This window comes from Callionymus lyra, chromosome 11, assembly GCF_982586985.1.
Source record: "Callionymus lyra chromosome 11, fCalLyr1.hap1.1, whole genome shotgun sequence".
Lineage (NCBI taxonomy): Eukaryota > Metazoa > Chordata > Actinopteri > Syngnathiformes > Callionymidae > Callionymus > Callionymus lyra.
In genome coordinates, this window is record NC_141828.1 from 6409558 (window position 1) to 6431387 (window position 21830).

At 40.6% G+C, this 21830-nt stretch overlaps 2 protein-coding genes across 2 annotated transcripts; one reads left to right on the forward strand and one right to left on the reverse strand.

The window, feature by feature from the left end:
- The first annotated feature begins 2299 nt into the window (after positions 1-2299).
- On the forward strand, positions 2300-4304 carry LOC148069082 (cyclin-dependent kinase 1). Its single transcript, XM_087802099.1, has 8 exons — positions 2300-2428; positions 2653-2695; positions 2913-3069; positions 3147-3270; positions 3342-3512; positions 3574-3737; positions 3865-4006; positions 4113-4304. The coding sequence occupies exons 2-8, from the start codon at positions 2659-2661 to the stop codon at positions 4227-4229; spliced, it is 912 nt and encodes a 303-aa protein (XP_087658225.1). The 5' UTR covers positions 2300-2428; positions 2653-2658; the 3' UTR covers positions 4230-4304.
- A 579-nt stretch (positions 4305-4883) lies between these two features.
- Positions 4884-21376, reverse strand: ncapd3 (non-SMC condensin II complex, subunit D3). Its single transcript, XM_087802295.1, has 34 exons — positions 21300-21376; positions 20718-20878; positions 19502-19664; positions 19263-19426; positions 18874-19065; positions 18746-18807; positions 18590-18677; positions 18385-18518; positions 18079-18151; positions 17419-17544; positions 16999-17251; positions 16307-16333; positions 16123-16221; positions 15954-16027; positions 15455-15589; positions 14333-14553; positions 14065-14256; positions 12554-12651; positions 12384-12493; positions 11548-11655; positions 11378-11492; positions 10304-10399; positions 9496-9734; positions 9343-9422; positions 8765-8902; positions 8566-8699; positions 8308-8507; positions 8117-8227; positions 6708-6887; positions 6509-6624; positions 6223-6290; positions 6098-6145; positions 5369-5428; positions 4884-5269 (listed from the first exon to the last, which is right to left on the reverse strand). Exons 1-34 carry the CDS (start codon positions 21349-21351, stop codon positions 5178-5180), a joined length of 4209 nt encoding a protein of 1402 aa, XP_087658421.1. The 5' UTR covers positions 21352-21376; the 3' UTR covers positions 4884-5177.
- Between the last annotated feature and the right edge of the window lie 454 nt (positions 21377-21830).

The following is a 21830-nucleotide window of genomic DNA, read 5'->3' on the forward strand; positions in this document are numbered from 1 at the left end:
TAGGTCAGGTTAAGTTAGGTTAGGTTAAGTTAGGTTAGGTTAAGTTAGGTCAGGTTAAGTTAGGTCAGGTTAAGTTAGGTTAGGTTAGGTTAGGTCAGGTTAAGTTAGGTCAGGTTAAGTTAGGTTAGGTTAAGTTAGGTCAGGTTAAGTTAGGTCAGGTTAAGTTAGGTCAGGTTAAGTTAGGTCAGGTTAAGTTAGGTTAGGTTAGGTTAGGTCAGGTTAAGTTAGGTCAGGTTAAATTAGGTCAGGTTAAGTTAGGTTAGGTTAGGTTAGGTCAGGTTAAGTTAGGTCAGGTTAAGTTAGGTCAGGTTAAGTTAGGTCAGGTTAAGTTAGGTTAGGTTAAGTTAGGTCAGGTTAAGTTAGGTCAGGTTAAGTTAGGTTAGGTTAGGTTAGGTCAGGTTAAGTTAGGTCAGGTTAAGTTAGGTTAGGTTAGGTCAGGTTAAGTTAGGTCAGGTTAAGTTAGGTCAGGTTAAGTTAGGTTAGGTTAAGTTAGGTCAGGTTAAGTTAGGTCAGGTTAAGTTAGGTTAGGTTAAGTTAGGTCAGGTTAAGTTAGATCAGGTTAAATTAGGTTAGGTTAGGTTAGGTTAGGTCAGGTTAAGTTAGGTCAGGTTAAGTTAGGTCAGGTTAAGTTAGGTCAGGTTAAGTTAGGTTAGGTCAGGTTAAGTTAAGTTAAGTTAAGTTAGGTTAGGTTAACTTGAAATGTATTTCATCAAGTAAAGTGTATAAGTATTCACACAGCTTCACTTGTGTCATTATTACAGGATTGAAAGTGCATTAGATCCAGCGGGCGGGCCGAGGGTAGGTAGAACTTTATTGATCCCTCAGGAGGTCTCCTTAGGGAAATTGTTTTTTTCCAATTAGACACAGCAATACAGCAATTATTCATACAAGTAAAAATTAAAAATAAGAACAAAGAGAAATAAAGAGAAAGAACAAGATGATACAATCTAAGTCTAAAGATAAAGAACATAGATCAAAGAAAAATAACAAAGGATACAAAGACTAACATAGAATAGAACATCATGATACTTTCACTCCTGCCCTTCAAACTCAGAATTATACAATCTAATAGCTAATTTAATAATAATCTAATTTAAATATGCATGTGTTGAGACATACAGCATAAATGAAAGCGTGGTTCTCTCTGACCCACGATGCAAAACATGAATACATGAATTAAGACATTCAAGAAAATAAATAAAAAATAACTGAGTTGAAAAAGCTAAGGCTTCATTAAAATGTACACATTTGACTAAAAACCACAAACCTGATTTAACTGGTGATCCAGCTCACATACAATAAGGTTTATTTATCCATCTTCTTTCACCTTTCTTGCTCTTCTCCCAAAGTGAAAATGATTAAATAAAACTTCAACATGCAACTCACTTTTTATTAGAAAATTTGATTAATTTAGGATCTAATGTTTCTCTGGATTTTCAGTTGGTAAAATTAAAAAAAATTAAAACGGTAAAACATAACCAATGTTAATTGTAATAATACTGATTAAATTTAACTGTCAAATTAGCAAAACATTTATACCAAGGGTGTCATTTACAGATCACATGATGTCGTAACTGCTTTCATTGTTTTGAAACCAACTGACCAAACGCCAGCTTCAAAAACTGAAAAAAGACAATGAATATTTGTTAATTGTAAATAATTAAAATACACTTTATTGAACAGTAAACCATCAACAAAGAAAAAGGATACAAAGACTAACATAGAACAGAATATCATGATACTGTCACTCCACTCCTGCCCCCGAACTCAGAATTATACAATCTAATAGCTAATGTAATAATAATCTAATTTAAATATGCATGTGTTAAGACATACAGCATAAATGAAAGCGTGGTTCTCTCTGACCCACAGTGCAAAACATGAATAGATGAATTAAGACATTCAAGAAAATAAATAAAAAATAACCAACAAAATGAAATTAATAATCAACAAACTTAAATAATCAACTAATAAACAGAATATAAACAAAAAACAGAGTGAATACACAGGTAGTGCACGCGAACAGGCTGGAAAGGCAATTTCAATGCTGAAAAACACATAAATAGTCTGACCGTTTTATTCTTATTTCAGCCGTGCATGAAACAAAACTGCAGTTTGAAGACAATGTATGACAAGAATTATATTTACATTATTTTTCTCGAGATGGTTTTGACTTCCTTGGTTGAGTGTCATACGCCGGTTGACCGGCAGGTGACACTCGTGCATGCAGAGGCTTTCAAAACGGCCACGAGAAAAGGTAAAGAAGAAGACGCAGCCGAAGACTCCATTGGCTGTTTTAAATCCGCGGCTGTGTTCAAACGAGCGCAGCGGTTTAGTGTGGAGGACTCACGGAGCTTCCCTGGAACCACAAACCTCTATCCGGCCTCCAGTAGTTCTGCTCCCGCTGCAGGTTGTTTATAAACCGGAGGTAAGAAGCATAAAGCGGGGAGAACTTATTAGCATTAACACATTAGCATTAGCTTAGCTACGACTAAGCGCCGCCGGCGACGTTTTTGTTCTGTTGACAGTTTTATCTCTTTAGCCATCGAATAACAAAACGATTTAAGTCCATAGAACGTATTCATAACTGAAGCTGTGCTGACACACTTCTTATGTGTTCATTCCTGGTTGACGGCGATGTTTATTTTCCAGGAAATCATGGAGGATTACTTGAAAATAGAAAAGATTGGTGAAGGTAAGTGTTTACACGTACTTGTCTATTTGAACCTGAAGAGAATTGAGATGAACGGACTAGATGTCATCCATCGATCTGCTTGACAAGATCGTTGTTTTAGGGAGACTTTATTTATTTATTTAGTTTTACTTGATGTTCTCTTCAGTGCAAATTCTGCGTAAACAAAACCAAAGGTGTTCATGAACTCTATAATAGATCTGCGTGTCACCTCCCGCAGGCACGTATGGAGTGGTGTACAAGGGTAAACAGAAGTCCACAGGGCAGGTGGTGGCCATGAAGAAGATCCGACTAGAGAGTGAGGAGGAAGGAGTCCCCAGCACGGCGGTCAGGGAGGTGTCGCTGCTGCAGGAGCTGAAACATCCCAACGTTGTCCGGTAAGAGACTGAAGACGAGTTTGTTTTGATGCGACTCCACATCTGTAGCTGGTCGTGAGCTCGGCTTCTGTGTCCAGACTACTGGACGTGTTGATGCAGGAGTCCCGTCTCTATCTGGTCTTCGAGTTCCTGTCCATGGACCTGAAGAAGTACCTGGACACCATCCCGTCTGGACAGTACATGGACCCCATGTTGGTCAAGGTGAGCGATTAAAGATGCTTTGGTGAAGATGGTTCTCGTGCACGGACACTAAACCCTCGTCCATCTTTCAGAGCTACCTCTACCAGATCCTGGACGGCATCTTCTTCTGCCACTGCCGGCGAGTCCTCCACCGAGACCTGAAGCCCCAAAACCTTCTCATCGACAACAAGGGGGTCATCAAGCTGGCGGACTTCGGGCTGGCTCGAGCCTTCGGCGTTCCCGTCAGAGTCTACACTCACGAGGTGAGTCATCCCTCGCTCTCTCCCTCCAGTGACGACGCCTTGTTAACTCTCGTGATACCAGGTGGTGACACTCTGGTACCGGGCCCCTGAGGTCCTCCTGGGCTCGGCCCGCTATTCCACCCCTGTGGATGTTTGGAGCACCGGCACCATCTTTGCTGAACTGGCTACCAAGAAGCCACTTTTCCACGGAGACTCTGAGATCGACCAGCTGTTCAGGATCTTCAGGTAAACCTGCAGTGATGACGAGTCCGTCAGTGAGAGCGTCATCTTCTCACCGACCTCCACTAGGGTCGTGACAACAGTTTTCTCCTCTGAACAATGAGACCAAACATGCTGGTTCTTCTCCCCGCAGGACTTTAGGAACTCCCAACAACGACGTGTGGCCAGAGGTGGAGGGTCTGCCCGACTACAAGAGCACCTTTCCCAAGTGGAAGGCCGGCGGCTTGTCCAAGCTGGTGAAGAACCTGGACACCCAGGGATTGGACCTGCTGGGGGTGAGAGCTAAACCCATGTCATGTGTTTCCAGCAGTCGTGGAGTAACAGCTGTTGGTCATCTGACATGTTTAAACACATCACCAATATTTGTTTTTTTTCTTCTAGAAAATGTTGATCTACAATCCTCCGAAGAGGATTTCGGCTCGTGCCGCCATGTTGCATCCTTACTTTGATGACCTGGACAAATCCATCCTGCCTGCAGCCAACATAACCAGAACCTGATCCTCTTTTTTTACCTCCACTTTTGTTCATATTTGCTCGTTTGTCGTGTTGAATAAATCTATTTTAATGTCTTTATTCTGTCTTTTTCATTTGAGAAAATCACTGTAGATATTTCATGATCCGAGTCGTAAATGACTCTTCGAACAGAAACTCAAGACAACGGAGTTCGTTACAAAGAAATGTTTTCAGGCTTCAGGTTATTTTATCTTGTGCACAAATCATTTGTCATAACCTGTTGTATTGATTAAAGGTTTGTAAATGTATTCCTCTAGTGTAGAGTAATTTTAAGGAAAGTATTAAAGAAAAAAGCTAAGCCTTTAAAATGTCTTTTGACTAAAGCTTCAACATGCAACTCACTCCATTAGGAAATTTGATTCATTTAGGATCTAATGTTTCTCTGGATTTTCAGTTGGTAAACTTAAAAAAAATAAAACAGTAAAACATAACCAATGTTAATAGTAATAATACTGATTAAATTTAACTGTCAAATCAGCAAAACATTTATACCAAGGGTGTCATTTACAGATCACATGTCGTAAATGCTTTCATTTGTTTTGAAACCAACCGACAGCTTCAAAAACTGCTGGAGTCACTGAAAAAAGACAAATATTAGTTCATTGTAAATAATTAAAATACACTTTATTAAACAGTAAACCATCAAATAATTATGGTGAAAAACATGATTTGAAGCCGATCTACTCGATCAGGCCAGTGAGAAAAGTCTTTAGTAAAACAAGTGTTTATTATCAGCATATGGACAGAACAATAGAATATAGAACTTTTCTTTGGAAGAAACATTTGAAGATTCATGTTCGCGAGCCGAGCTTCACCAACATTTATCATCAGTTCTTGATTTTTTAAAAACTGGCTACTTTGAAAATATGTGTTTTAAATGAAACAGTTGCACAAATAACACAGTGAACACACACCATACATAGAAGAAACTAACTAAGATGTTTTAGGGGTTTTCTGGCGGAGAGGCGACTGCACGTTCCACTGCCTCGGTCCTGAAGACCTGAGAACACTGGAGTCTTTCTCACCTGCAGGAACGAGCAGAGGTAACACCTGCGTATCGCACGTATCTCACACCACACACATCTCCCGCGCACACCACACACACACCACACACTCACTCGTACCTGCAGCGTCGCTGAAGATGGCGCTCAATCCCTCGTCGAAGCTGAGGCTGATGCCAAAACCTGGACACATAGTTAAACACTTGTTTAGGTTACATTAGGAAAATAAATTTCATTAAAATATTCCATATCGTTGGTGTTAACAGATTTGATTGTTTCACACAGTCCTGTATATTTAATAATATCTTAGCTGCTGTGTGAGAAGCAAAAGGTCCTCATTGTTTTTATTCACACTTTGACAAGTCGGTTATTATTTGAGCAGCTGCAAATTGTTATTTAACTTTAGACTTAGATTGTGTCATCTTTCTTTTTATAGAAACTTTGTTCATGTTCTGTGTCGCTGTGAGACCTCCAGAGGGATCAATAAAGTTACATCTATCAATTATTGGAAGGCATTTCTTACCGTACCCACCTTACTGATGGTGCAACAAAACGGTGAACTCCCATGATGCCCTTCTACACACTGCTCTATTCGGTGACAGCTGATTGGTCGTTAAAACACTGTATTCATGCCACACCCATGTTGCTATGTCGAACGTTGTGATGCAAAGCATTATGGGAGCTGTTCATGGAGGCCTCAACATGTATTTGAAGATAAAACAAATGGTTCTGAGATCAGTTAACTCCCGTCGTTCGAGAGCTAGTTCGCTAAAGTTGCAACATATGTCGTCGACACTTTCTCGTCATTAGATGTTCGTTCAAAACGGGTCATTGGTGAGCAGGATCTGGTACCTCTCGGTGTGCTGATGGCTCTGTTCTGAGCCTCTCCGCGGCAAATCACTGTTGACGACAATAAAAAAAATAAAAAAACACATTTAGTCGCCGAGCTCTTGCAGAAAACACAAAGAGAACTTTACCCGTTTGTTCCAGATGAATGGACCTCGTCATCGCCGGGTCGTCCAGTTTGGAGCGAGCGTTGACACGTCTGTAGCACAAACGGATCATTAGAAACCCATGTGTGGAGCTCAAGATGTATGCTTCATCTACTGGTACCGAGCTCAGAAACACTGACTAAGCAGAACCAGAACCACGAGAGGACGGCCTGCTGGGTTTAGTTTGACTTGTCAATAAACATTTTTCTTCCTGGAAAGTTTCTCGTTAAACCGTCCGTGTCTGCGTCGAGTGTGAGGTTTGAACTCTTACTGCTCAGTGAAGGCCACGCGTGCGGCTGAAGGTTTGGGGCGCGGCGGAGGTTGTGGCGTGGCGAAGACGAAGGGAAGTTGAGACTTGGTCACGGCGGGACACGGCGCAGGTGAATCCTGGAGAGGACAAAGGTCGGCAGACTTGAACACTCACTGCCGTCAGAGGTTTATCAAGATGGTGGAACGGGAGGAACTCGCACCTGTGCCGCCGGGGTTCTGGCGTCTCCAACGATGCTGACGGTTGCCAATCGCTCCTCCGTCTCCTTCTCCATCTCCTTCTGCTCCTCAGCCTTCTTGATGGAGAACTCTATCTCTGCTGCGAGCTGCTCGTCACCGGCGAAGAACTCCTTCACCTCGTGACGATAGTCCTGCATGGTCACCTGGAGGAGACAGAGGCCACGCTTGGGAATTAGATGATAGATTTGAACCATCATTTTTTACCCGCTAGAGAAAAATATTAACTATCATTACTAAATATTAACATATTTAAAACGTGAAACGAACACTGGTTTTACTTCCGTTGATCACGAGCTCTGTGGTTGAAGCTGCACTCACTGGTGACGAGAGAGGAGATCTCTGGACAAACTACTGTCCATCATGGATGATGACATCATCGTCTGAACTCACGAATGCTCCTCCCATGATGCAACACTAATAGACTCAGGGACTCATTCATTCCTCATGTTATAAGATTGTTTAATTCTTAGTTTGGAGGCAGAAGTGAAAAGATGATATTCCATGTTAATCTTTGTCTTTGTTATTTTTCTTTGATCTATGTTCTTTATCTTTATACTTAGATTGTGTCATCTTGTTCTTTCTTTTATTGCACTTTGTTCTCGTTTACACTTTCTTTATTGTCATTGCACAGAAGAACACAGCAGTAAAAACTGGCAACGAAATGTTGTGGCTTGGCAACCGTTTAAAAACCACAGCATAGGGTGATTGTATAAATAAGTTATAAATAGCTCAATATAATATAAACAGAATAAATCAATGTTTTAAATATTGCATATAATGAATGTATATAAAACATTTCATGAATCTATTGTCTGTGTTGCTGTGAGCTGGAAAAACAATTCCCCGAAAGAGACCTCGAGAAAATCAAAGTTTATCCATCCATCTAATTTACTACATAAAGTTCACGACCACGAGTTAAAGGTCATCAAGAGTAAGTAAGTAAGTAAGTAATATTTATTTATATAGCGCTTTTCGAGACCAGGGTCACAAAGCGCTTAGACAATCAAAACAATACTCAAAAAAGTACATACTTTAAAGATCAAGAAATACTGAGAACAACACATGAGTTCGAGAAATTAAAGGAAAAGCCTGAACAAATAGAAACGTCTTAAGATGTTTCTTAAAGGAGTCAGTAGATCCATCAAGCGCAAAGAGAGAGAAGATCGTTCCAAAGCTTAGGAGCAACAGTCTGAAAAGATTTCTCTCCTCTGGTCCTGAGCCGTGTGCGTGGAACCATAAGTAGATTCTGATCCACAGACCTCAGAGCCCGAGCTGGGGTGTAAGGCTGGATCAGGGACGGGGAGATCCCCGCACGGAAAGAGAAAAAGCGACGGATAGAAAGAAAGAAGAGGGCGCTGGACGGAGAGATCACCTGCAGGTAGGTCATGAGGTCCCGGAGCGCTGGGGAGTGTTTACGCTCGAGCCGGTTCTTCAAACGGATGACCAGAGGAACAGTATTTGCAATGAAGGTCTTTTTCTGGACCTGCGGTGGACGAGACAAGCGTGTGTTGAGCGAGCGTCTCCACGTCCACGGCGAGGAGTCACGACTGTGCATGGACTTGCGTGCGAGATGGCCTTCTTCTGCGCCGCGTGCAGCACCACTTTGACCATGTTCTCCTCATCTTGCTCTTCTTCTGCGGCGCCGCCTGGAGGAGCGCTGATGGTCTTCAGTTTCATCTCCTTCAAGCTGAGTATTTTGAAGGTTTCAGATAAAATCTCGGCGCCGTCGTCATCCAGACACAAATCTTTATCTGCAAAGCATGCTGGGAAGACAAAAAGGAGTTAAACCAATCAAGTGACAGACTGACACCTCCTGCTTACCCAAGACGTTCTGGTTGATCTTGTTGGTGATGCTGAAGCGCTGGCTGTCGGTGAAGTGACTCAACAGGAAGCGATATATCCTGAAGCGCTTCTCCCGGTTTTGTGGTCCCTTCAGAGAGAAACGCACCTTCTCTCTGCAGACACATTCATGGAGTTGGCGACACGGGGGAAAACCAGCGGCGAAAATCAACAGACCAACCTTTCACTTTGAGAAAACTTGTTGTAGGAACTGTGTTTGCTGTACGAGTTGAAGTGGAAGATGCACTCGATGAAGTGTTGGCTGAACATTTCCGGATTCTTCTTCAGCAGCCGGTGAAGCAGACAGTATTCGCAAAGGCTGGACAAGAGGGAAGACGAGTTAGCTTTTCAGCCTGTAATGTCTGAGGGTCTCAAACCCGTGGCCTGTGACATGATATTCTGCAGCCCTCTGTTTAATCTCCATTAAGTCTTTTATGCAGGCAGAGCGAGGGACTCCATTTTTGCACAATGTCAGATTGGTGAGGATCAAGATCATCGTATCAAACATGATCTTTCAGCTTTGATCATATAGTGAAGATGGAACGAGTCCCAAATCAAAATAACAATAAACAAAAATGGCCAAACTTCACAGTGAAACCGCAAAAAAAAACCAGTAACCATTACGTCACAAAAAAAATATTTGTCAAAGACGTTCAGAAATAAACTACCAAAAGACCCCCTGGCCTGTGGCCCAGACTCCACAAAAATTGACCCCAACCAGTCGAGTTTGAGACCCCCGTCATAAGAGAGTGAAGGTACCTGGCAATGGCAGGAACTGGGTCGACCAGCGCGGCGATGAAGTGGAAGAAAAGTGAACCCTTCCACTTCACAAACTCCTCCTAGAGACCAGAGAAGGTTCCATCAGAGCCCGGAATATCCGTCTCCGGTCCACCCGCATCCCAGCATTCCTACCTGAAGCAGGTTGGTCAGCATGATGAGGGTCTGCTCCCTCACGACCGCCTCGTCGTCTCGCAGACATGTGGAGATGTTGGGGATGTAGAGGTCCACCACGTTGGTGTAGCGCACGCACAGGTCGCACATGATTATGATGACGTTGTTGCGCACGGCCCCCTCTTTGCCCACCTCCAGCTCCCTGGCGAACACTGGCAGGTACTTCTGAGCCAGATCCTCGCGCTGCAGACACAGTTTACCTGGAACAAGTTTCGACGCCACGTTACTCACTCACAGGTTTTATAGATTTAGTGAAGTTTTCCAAACTGATTTCTCCATTTTAAATCACTCAAAAATGTTAAACTCAAGCCTCGGGGCCAAATCATTTTATGTGGCTTGATGGTGAGTTGGATCAAAACCAGATATATAGTGACTTGTAGAGACGCACTTATTAAACTATGGAACAGAGATGAGTGATCAAGTGTTTGACATAGCAGGTCAAATATGGAAAAGGATATTTCAAGCAGAATAGACAATATAATATAAGTAAAAACAATAATTTGTATATGGAATTATGATTATATACAATTTAAATGGCTGTAAATGAAAGAAAAATTAATTTAAACATTATTTTTTTTAATTATAGGATTGATAATATCAAACTTGATGTCAGGGTTTTGTAAATAAACATTTCGTTTGGCGCGTGACCTTGACCCATAAAAGTTTTTAGCCCCTTGCGTGATCGAGCTCGACACCCCTGCTCTAAGGCCCGGTCGTATCGCAGATGTGTTTCCTCTACAGAAAAGGCAGAAGAGGAACGACAGTTTACCCAGAGTGATGACGCCATGAGCTCGGACTTTGGTCGACAGGGAATTTTCTCTGAACTGTGACAGAGGCTGCGACGCCGGGAGCTCGTTCAGACACTCTGTCAGGGAACAGAAAGAGGATTAGTCATGGGGATCCAGGGTTTCTACAGACTAAGGCAAGTTATTTTCAAGTCTTTAAGATTTTTCTAAGGTCTAGAGACAGGTGCTGTGTCTTAAATCGCATACTTCTCTTATATACTATATACGTATACTAGAAGTTAGTGTGCATCAGGATAGTGTACGTACTAATAGTAACAAATTCTCCACAGATAGTATGTCTCAAATCAAACTCTGCTGCTACGCACTAACAGGAAATGATGCGACAGCTTCTTCTTCTACTACTATTTAAAGATTGATTTCAACCAGCTGTAGGAACACTATCGACACCTGCTGGAAGCACGTTTTGTTTGGATCAAGAAATATGAGAAACGAAATATTCGCGAGATATTTAAGCTGGTATCAGCAGACATCTTATCATTCTTAAGACGTCTTGTCCTCTTACTACTGCTGAAAATGCACATGCAAGTATATGCAGTATATATATATATATATATATATATATATATATATATATATATACACTGCATATATATATATATATATATATGGAGTGTTTTTGTAACGGAAGTTACGTCATATATATATATATGCAGTATATATATATATATATATATATATATATATATACTGCATATATATACGGAAGTTACGTCATATATATATATATATATATATATATATATATATGACGTAACTTCCGTTTACAACGTCAACGTCAACTAAGATGGAGCCGTTAAGGGTAGAAATTGTCCATCGATCCACACTCAGTTTTGTGGGCATTTTACTGACAATTTAGTGTGCATGGTGCACTAAATTTCACATACTAATAATTGAGACGCACTTATGCACTAAAAATACTAAGTTTAAGTACGCAAGTATGCGATTTGAGACACAGCTATGGATTAAGGAGCCGCCATTTCAGTCGTAGAAACGTATGAAAAATAGCTCAACCAAACCAATCAAATGTTTCTTCTTACCTGCAAGTTTGTCCGTCCGGGCAGAGAGCACAGACTCCACTAGCAGCACCAGCCTCTTGCTGACTTTGGCAGGTGAGTGGAGGGAAGCCACGCCCACCGTGTGGAGGTGTTTGAGCTGGACAGAACACTCGAGTCACGTCTTTCCCTTTGAAACCATAAATGATGCTCACCATGAGCTCCTCGTCCAGAGCATGAGTTCCACTCTCGGACAGAATGACGGTCGCCAAGTACGACTCGCACACCGACAGCAGCTCGCCACAGTGGCGGTCCAGAAACACCTGAGAGCGAAAAGTTGATGAGATGAGTAGTCGCTCCGAATGTGAGAATTAAATATTAAAGGCTCTAGTTTATGAATTTATCACACTTCTGATGACAAACTTTAAGTAGTTTTCAAATTCACCAGAACCAACTATGTGGGATATAAAAGGCAATTTCAAACTAAACATTTATGTACATTTCAGACATTGTGTAAATTAAAAAATATAATTTAATATTTTAATTTTTTAATTTGATATGCTGATCCCAATAATTCAAAAGTCAATTTTGTAAATTAAATCTTTCAGTAATTCATAGCCTTTTAAATTCAAAGTAAAATAGTTTGTATAAATACTCCCACCAGACAATACAGTTGCTTAGGACTAACGCAATGATGAATTGACCCGTTGACACATGATCGTCCGCGTGTCGCACTATTGGCTATTAAGTTCGATCAGCTGCTTCTGTGCCTTTTTGGCATTGACTGGTGTCATATCCAATGATTTCAAAATAATAGAATTGAATAGAAATCATTGAATTAAATCATTCAAGAAAATAACTCAATGCTAAAATGTTACATTTTTCTGTCGGCAGTGATATTTCCTCAACAGTGTGAAAGTAATTTTGACCTCTTGACCTTCCTTCCAGGTTTTCTTGTTTACATTAAAAACATGAATGTTTCCCGGTGGACAGCCTTTACCATATTTAGATTGCGAGGAGAACAAAGAGCTATTGTTCAGACGTCTCTTACCCGAGTGCTCGTGACATCTTCACTGCTGCCCAGTTGATAAAGAGTCTGTAGAGCAGCACTGATGTTCTCTAGAGACAGTTTAGACGTCTTCATCAAAGACATCAGATCGTCTAGAAACACAAAGATACGTTATTCTGACTCTGACATCAAGATTGTTGTTCAACACCCACCAACAATGCGGTCCTTGCTCTCTTCGTTCAGCTGACTGCTGAGGTCTCCAAGGACGCTGATGATGTGACAGCATGAAGGCTGGTTCAGGTTCTTCGACCTGAAACCGGAACATATTTTCAGATTGTACAATGAGGCTCAAAAAAACTGACCTTTATTATTGTAAAGTGAGACTTGTTAAAATGTACTCGATTGTCGACCATATCTGTGACAGATTCAAACAACTCCACTCTTAGAGATGTGTTTTGGTTCTGCTAAAAATTCCAAATTTCTGGAGCCTTCATGGAGGTATTTGGATGTTTTTTGCAGTTTTTTTGGGCAAAGAAAATTGAGCTTCGTTTAGAACAGGGATCTCCAAAGGGCAGAGGTGCAAGTTTTTTATTTGATTTTGAACATTGAGAAGTACCTCCTTCCCTGCAGTTGTTAATGCACCGCTGCCTCTGATGACCCTGTACCAAGATGGCGGCGCTTTATACACATCCATATACAGTCGATGCGGCGTCTATGTATACATGTCTATGGTGTTGCTTGTTTCAGCTCAAAGCTAATTGGTTAAACTGCACATGCTTGATTGGTTGGAACAAAAACCTGCACCACCTCGGCCCTTTGAGGACCGGTTTGTAGACCCCTGGTTTAGACCAACACAAATTCTTTAAATAAGTCAAATTAAAAACAAGTACATAGTCTTAACGGCTACAAAATGAATCTAAATTCAAGAAACACACTCACGTATAACCATAAATTAGACAACAAATTGTGTTAATACATCAAATAAAGAAAACCTGTCTTATTTGAGGTCGAAATGTCTGCGTGTGAGTAACTTTTGCTCAACAAGGGAGACTTTAGTTCATGATCACAGTTTTAAACACATTTTTTTAATACATGAAGCATTTAAATACTTTCGCAGTGACTGAGACGAGAACTTTTCTGTCGCAGACCTCAGACTTGGATCATCATTTGATTGGTGATCAATACTATTTAAATGTGTCTCATGAAGTGTTTAACGTTGTTATTACCTAAACTAATCTTGTGTCGAAGTATTTTGCATGTAATTCATCATTGATCGCCATGATCATGATTCAGCGAACGGAGCGTCGGGTGAGACCCCTGGCGTCCTCCTTTATTTAAACAGTATTTAACACAAAATCACCAGTTATTGATTTACAGCAGAAGACAGCAGAAACATTGATCCATCATCAGGCAACAAGAAATCAACGTGAGTTATTGACCAAGTGAGTTAATCAAAGAGTTTTAAATGTACCACGATTACCATTTTAACTGGTAACTGTTACATCCCATTGTATTGCTTTTTTGTTTTGTATGATTTATTTTTCTATGTTGGTCTTTTGTCGTTTAGTACGATTTACTGTAACATTCATTATATCATCATTTTGTCTTAATCGTATGTAGGTTTACGCGGAAAAAAAAGTATACATTATTGTTAACTGTGGATTCCTGACACGATAAAGCCAAAAATATATTATTATTAAATAAGAGGTGACTGGTCTCTCACCCGATCATGTTGTCCCAGGCGTCGATGATCTTACTGCAGGGCATTTTGTTTGTCCAAGCAGCGACCTTGGACAGCAGCAGCCAGGCTGCAGCCGAGTGATCCGCGTCCGTGTGCGAGAGGAGGTTTGTAATCAACGACTGAGTGAACTTGTTCTCTTTGGACCAGATGGTGAAGACTCGGTTGAAATATCGACTGGAAAACAAAAGTGGTGAAGTGAGGGACACTCGCGTGTAAAAGCCTGAAAGAATTAGCCTCAAAAGAATCTAACCTGAGGTTCTGACATTCGTTGGACAGCAAATGCAGCAGGTCCCAGGTCAGCCGCTGATTGGCATCCAAGTACCGGTCTTTGGAGTATGGCTTGACCTGCTTGAGCAGAACCTGCTCCAGAGCTTCCAAGGCTTTCTCTTGAACAGAGCTTTCAGGATCCATCACTACTGGCAGCACACCCAGTAACCAAGCCTTCTGGACCTCAAGACAGTCCGGTTTCACCTGTCCATGAAGGTCCAGTTTTACATTATATTATAACACCCATTCGTTGGACTGTTTACTAACTTACTCTGCACATCTAACATGCTCACAGTTACTTTAAAATACTTGTCATTGGTTTTAAATTGCTGAAAGACTTAAGTTCCTGTTTGACTGTTTTCTTCAACCACAATTTAGTTTTTTGATGCTGCAACAAGTGAATCTTTAAACAAAAGTGCCTCTTCTGCTCCAAACAGTAACTCAAACTCCTTTGTTCCTCTCCTGTTTTTTAAAGATTATTAGTTTGAGGTTCAGATAAGCTTCATCTTAGGCACAGAACTTAGTGGGAGGCACTATTATCAAATTATCAAAACATACATTCTTATGGTGCCAACAAAACCGTGAACTCCCATGATGCCCTTCTACACACTGCTCTATTTAGTGAGCGCTACGATTCTGTCTTTTGATTCTACAATCTATGTTGCTATTTTTAAAACTGATCCACAGCTCTGGTTGGTTGAAAGGGAGGCAAAGCATTATGGGAGCTGTTCAGGCAGTCTATATTGAGAGGGATAGCACCTCATAGGTTGAGTTTTATCAATAATGGTCGTATTCATTTAATAGATGTTAAAATCCTAGGTTTTTCAGTGTAAAAACTGTGTGACGATGTGGAAAATGTTAATGGGAGTTTTAATGCAGGCATTTTCAGAATGCAACCTCAGTACATACAATAAACAGCCATTATTTTCCTCTAAAAAGACAATATTTGGTAAACAATGATCTGAATCCACTAAGTTGGCTGCATATTGTCTAAAACTATCAATAGGCCCCCAGAGATTTCCTGTGGGTAAGACTATATGACAAGATATGAACACAGAACCAAGTTCTACATGAGCTACGAGAGAGAAACAGCAGGCGGACTCACGCTGATCAGCTCTCCCACACACTGCAGGGCCTTCTTCTTCACGGACACTGCAGGGTCTCTGCTCCGCTCTGAGAGGATGGTCAGGTTCTCACCACTCATCGGAATGACTTCATGTTTGAGGAGACCAAGAACGGCCTGGAGAGAGGTGAAAGAATAAGTTTCAATTATTCGGTTCTGTCGAGTCCCTATTTAGAGGTTTGTCCATGTTAATGAAAAAAGTTTAAAGAAGGGATTCAGAATGATCCGTCTTGATTAGACTATGGGGATTTGGCCCAGGAAAGGTGCCACCAGTAGATCTATAAAGAACTCCAGAGGATCTTGTTGTTCTAATGAACAAAAGGGAACCTCGAAGTTGAACCGTGGAATGCTTGAACAAAAATAAAAGGACAACTGAAATGCAATGAGAACCAAACGCATGTTGAGTATGTAAAAAAAGTACTTAAGTCATTATTCCTGCACACTGTTAACTGAACGCACTGATGCACATGTATGTACATACCGTCAGTGCGGACTTCCTCACGTTGACGTTGGGGTGCTGCACACGCTCCAAGAGAAGGCACAGGTTTTCGTTTGCTTAAAATGCAAAATGACAAGTCAACGACTCAGGCCTTTTGTTCGACAATTACAAAAAGCAAATAGTAAACATTGTAAAAAAGAGAGAGACCTACCATCACTCAGACCCTCCGAGTGGCTGAGTTCCACAGACCTGAACGGGAGAGTACGGTAGGTTGTCCGACGATGAAGCGTACTCCTGCGTTGACCTGAAACTGACATGCATTCCTTATTTTAAAAACCTCAAGTGTTACTACTAAAGATTAAAAGATTAAGAAAGAATAAAATAAATCAATGTACCTTCAGTGCAATTGCTCTCCATCATGGCTGAAACAGATTAAGAAGGGAAGTTAGCAGATGAATGATTAATTAGTTCATCATAAAAACTTGCGCCACCCTCAAAAATTCCCAGGAGACATGATTATTGACCTGGTTAAGGGGTCCCCCAACCATTTTTAGTTTATAGACTGAATTACATTCATGGGCTGCCCTTCACATAAATACAGTTAAAATAAATCATATATAGATTGTATTTTCACTCATTTTCACTAGTTTACAGGTTTATTTTTTTTATAAACTTTTCACAGGGTAATTTAACTTTGGAGAAGGTAAGATATTTTTTCAAAAACACCCTTTAGAGAGTTATAATCAATAAAATTGAATAAAATTGTTTCAATTTCTGTGAGGCCAAGTAACATATGCCTCACGGACCGATACCTGTCCCCAGGGTTGGGGGACCACTGCTCCAGCGAGTTAAACTGTAAGTTAGTAATATTTGTAACGTGCTTTTCTAGATCAGGGTCACAAAGTGCTTAAACAATCAAAACAATACCCAATAAAATATATTTTTAAAAGGTCAAGACAACACGGAGAAAAACACAGGAGTCTCAGAGAATCAAGGAAAAGCCTGAACGAATAAAAGGTTCTTAAGATGTTACTTGAAGGAGTCAGTAGTTCATCAAACGCAGAGGGAGAGGAAGATCGCAACTTACTGCTGGAGAAGAGGCAGTGAACAGCCCTGGTGGCGTTGAGTGACGACAGCTCCAGACACTGAGCCAGGCAAGCGAAGGCGTGACTCTGAACGCTCGGGGACAGATCCAAACGTCGGGAAAACAGCACGTCCTGGATAAGGAACTTGTGAGGCAGGAAGCGAGCCAGCTCTGGGTCTCGACAGTCATCCACATTTCTCTCCGGCTGCTCCAGCAAGGTCATCACCACATCCATGGAGAAGAGGCGGCACGTCATCTAATGAGCAACAAAGAACAGCTGAAGTATTGATCTTTAAAAAAGAAAAGAGGTTGCCATAAAGGCATTTTAATTTTACCAATATGAGTCAAACTTTGCAATCAAGGATGGAGACCACCACCACCAAAAATAATAATAGTAATCAAGGCATACAGTTTGGATTTTACCTTTGTGCTTCTGGAGATTCTGGAGAGCCACTCAACAAAACAGGCAAAGTCTTTACTGCCCATCGGAGACGTCAACGTTCCAACCGCTTGTGCTCCGCGCATCCGATAGTCGTTTTTCTCAACCATCTTAAAACACAAAAAGGGAAAATGAAGGATGCCTTCCCCTGAACCCAAATGTCAAAACTGAGATTTTCCCTTTAACCTGAGCAAAGTCGAAGTCACTTATTGACAATTTTATTTTTCAGTCCACTTGAAGCTTTGAATTAAGAATTATTTCTGTGTCACGGTTCTTGTTGCTCTCCTCTGTTCTGTGCTACCGTGTCAAACTCATCGGGGCCAAATCTGGTGACCAAATCATTTAATGTGGTCGCCACATGGTTTTCTCAAACTCAATAATCCAGACCTATAAAGATGTCAATTGATAAGAACAGAGCTCATAGGCCTCAACAATCATAGAGAGACATCCAATGACAGACAAACCAAGGTTAAAACCCTGTCCTACACAGAACATCTTGAACTGAACATGCAGTGTACGTGCCGTTGAGAGTTTATTAGAAACAAAGGTAATTCAGGCATTTTAACAACTACTGTGTGACACAGGTTAAGATGTCAAATACATTAAGCTTCTGAAATTATAATATGTGTGGGTGAAGGAATTACCTGGAAGACGATGTGTTGCAGGAGAATGAAAAGTAAAGGCTGCGTCACCTCCTTCATCTCATCCACAATGTGACTGTAACATAAAATGAACAAATCATACACAAAACAAGATTAATTGTATCGTTTCAGTTGATTGTACTTATAACTGCAAAGACAATGAACGAGGTAGCTCCTTGTTTAAGACCATTTAAACAAATAAAAGCTTCAAATCTTTTAACTTGGTCAAGTTAGAAACCAGCCATAGCATCAGACAGTGACCCTGCAAAAGTAACCATTAACAATCGAGGTCTGTGTGACTTTCAATACCAGACAAACTGGATGGCCAGGTCGCGGGCGGAGAGGGACGCCTGGTTGAGCCCCAGCACCATTGGTTTCCCTCGGTTTCCCTTGTTCATCATCAGGATCACGTAGAGAAGCCTGTGAAAGACTCCAGTCAAGGACTGAGAGAGACGGAGAGGTTTACAGCAGGTTCAGATATATTCATTTATTCAGTCAAATGTTCAGACAGTACCTTTACCAAGTTTCCATGTTTGGAGGAACAAAGCAGCTTTAAGCCATAGAAAGACATTTCAGGAATACTTTTCATCGTCTTCAGCTCCCTGAGAAAAGCCAAAGAGTCACGATCATACCCTTGAAATTGGGCAGTAAAAACACTGGACTTTCTTACTTTGGTTCAGCAAAAGACAACATTCCCAAGTGAAGCTCAAAGTAAAGGAGTTTTGTAAGGACCTGCAGACAGAAAAGTCAAAACACTGAGTGGAACTCAAACACTTGACTGTGTGGGTCAGAGCTTACTTTGATACAGTTGTTGGCACTGTCGCGGAAATCTTTGAGAGAAAATGTCTGAAGAAGCTTGAGGATGCTTTGAAGCAAAAGATTTACAGACTCTCGGATCCTCATCAAGTCCTTGGTGGAAAAATTAATCACTTCCTCCTCTCCATCATCATCTTCATCATCATCATCATCATCCTCTTGATCCACATCCATCTGAATGGAAAAAACACCAGTAGAACAAGATGTTGAACACGTGCAGCAAAAATATAGGATGTCCTAACAGTTTGTTTTTTTAAATGGGCAAGTGAGTTTTTAGAAGACTGAAGAGAAAAAGCAAAACATCCCCCTCAAAAAAGAAAAATTTGCTCAGAAACGTCCCATTTATATCACTAATTTGTTTCAGATGTTACCTGTCGTGTCTTGCGTTGTGGTTTGGTACGTTTTCCATCAGCCCGGGAGCTCTTCTGGTTGTCCTTCTTGCGCTTTTTCCCAGAATCCTCAGGCCAGCAGTGAGATGTCATGTCCACACAAGTGTCCAACATGACGTCATGATAAACCTTGTTGGCAATGCTTCCTAAAAGAGTAAAATGTGCGAGAAAGCTCATTAAAAACATGATCAGGTAAATAACGGAAAAACGTGACCGTTTACCTGGGATTCCCAAAACCAACAGGTAGATGGATGCTGCTTGCAAGCTGCACACCCTCTGCTCAACACTGGCTGCTTTCGATTTTCCATTCAGGACGAAAAAGGACAGGACAGCGACAAGACCCTTGAGAGACACTTCCTGCTCTCCTAGCACTGCCCAGACACTCTGTAGTGAATACAGAACACAAATTATCATTCTTTGAGTTCCTACAGCGGCAAGTTAAGCTCAAAATGTTTGTGGTCTTTTTAATTTTAAATAACATTTATCAATCTAAACAACCCAACAACCAATCAATAACCAACATTGGAAGTAAAAAAAAAACACTAAATCCATTTAATAGGTCTAGATTTACCCAAATGCTCTTTGGAACATGAGTTTTTAATCCACTAAAAACCTTCCTTAAATGACATCGGGCGGATTTTGTGCATAACATAAAGCATGTGCTGTACGTTAGTTCCGCCGTAATCACCCCCCTGCTTTGTTTATACAACAAGTCTCTAGGAGGCAGCAACTTCCAGGATTGATGATCACAGTCATCAGTGAACAGAGAATCAGATGGAGCATGAATGCTCCCCTCCATGATGCAACACTCATAGACTCAGGGACTCATTAATTCCTCGTGCTATTAGGCTGTAATCTTTGTATCCTTTTTCTTTAATTTCTGTTCTTTATCTTTAGATTTAGATCGTGTCATCTTGCACTTTCTTTTTATTGCTCTTTGTTCTTGTTCTATGAATCTATCGTCCATGTTGCTGTGTGCTGGAAAACAATTCCAAAAGGAGACCTCCAGAGGGATCAATAAAGTTCATCCATCGATCTATCCATCCATGACGCACAGTGACGATATAATTTATCAACTTAAAAAAAGGTTTTGTGCAAAAAGACACATACTGATGAGTACAGTAGGAGGTACAAGATCAATTTAAGAGACACTCAAAACAACAGATTGGTTCAACTTTTAAAAAAAATGCAAGTAAATGTTACGAAATATGAGATTTGAAACCATTATAAAAATGTACTTATCACGTGTTCACATTTGTAAGGCTTTTACATTTTTTTTATCAAAGACTTCTGTATTACAATGCATGCCTTTTTTCAAAATGTTAAAGGATCTGCAGGAACTCTGGGTAATTTAAGTGGAGCATCACAACATGATCAATAGAATCATATTGCCACAATATAGGACAATCATACGAGACAAGATTTAAAGACATGAACCTGAGAATTCCCCCCTGACAGCTGATCTTCCTGGAGGCTCCATAAACACTCGTACAGGCTCCGGAAGTCCTGCTCTCTTGCAACCGAGAGGTCTTCTTCAATGATATGGTTCATGGGCATGTTCTCCGTGAACTCCACATCCCATACCGCGTCCACCCACGCTGCAAAGTTCAAATGTCGAGAAGATCATGACATAAATTTGCATCACAAATGGATAAACAAAAGGCATGTTATCAAGTCTTCAAAACCCTTATCTAAAAAAACCCTAAACGTGTTAGAGACCTATTATACTGTAACTGCGTATACCATAATAAACTTGTGACTAAATCTAATTCATTATTTGTTAAAAATGAAAATATACATTTTAAACGATATTATTTAATGGTACACCACTAATAATGTTGTGACAATATTAAAACAACTAAACAAAAATACAATATAGGCGCACGTTTCCGGTGTAAACAACATCCACGGCGACTATTTATGGGAGTTCAGCAACATTTTTATCTCCGGAGAACTTTTTGTGAATAATAGCAACACTTCATGCCTCGCGTTTTACCAGTTCTCATAGTTTTAACTTACCTTTTGGGACTTCATTGAGTCGTAAAAACTGCAGCGAGGAAATGAGCTTCATGTTGTCACAGTTGCCCGCCAGAACTTCAAACAGCAGAGCCGGCTGCGCATGCGCGGGCACTGAGGCTTCGCGAACTTGATGACGCCACTACGGTTCCCTCGCAGGGACAAAATGTGAGCGGCCAACAGTATAGAGAATTTATTTATTTATTATAAATGTTTTTCCATTTCTTGATTTTAATTAATTATTGTTATATTATCATTTTATGTTTTTTTAATAGTTGTTTTGTTTTGTTTTTTTAATCATTTTATTTTTTGGCATTCAAATCATATTATTCTCATCAGAGTTATTTTGTGGTCTTAATATAAATACAATAATTGTGCATGTTTAATATCTTTGCGAGCTGCTGTGAATACAATCTTAACAAACAAACTTAATATGAAAAGAATGAAGGTGTGTCAATGTAACGATCAACCAATCAAGTTGAAAACACAAAATCATACATTTTCCTTAACAAAAAAAAACGTGTCGTCCGCCAT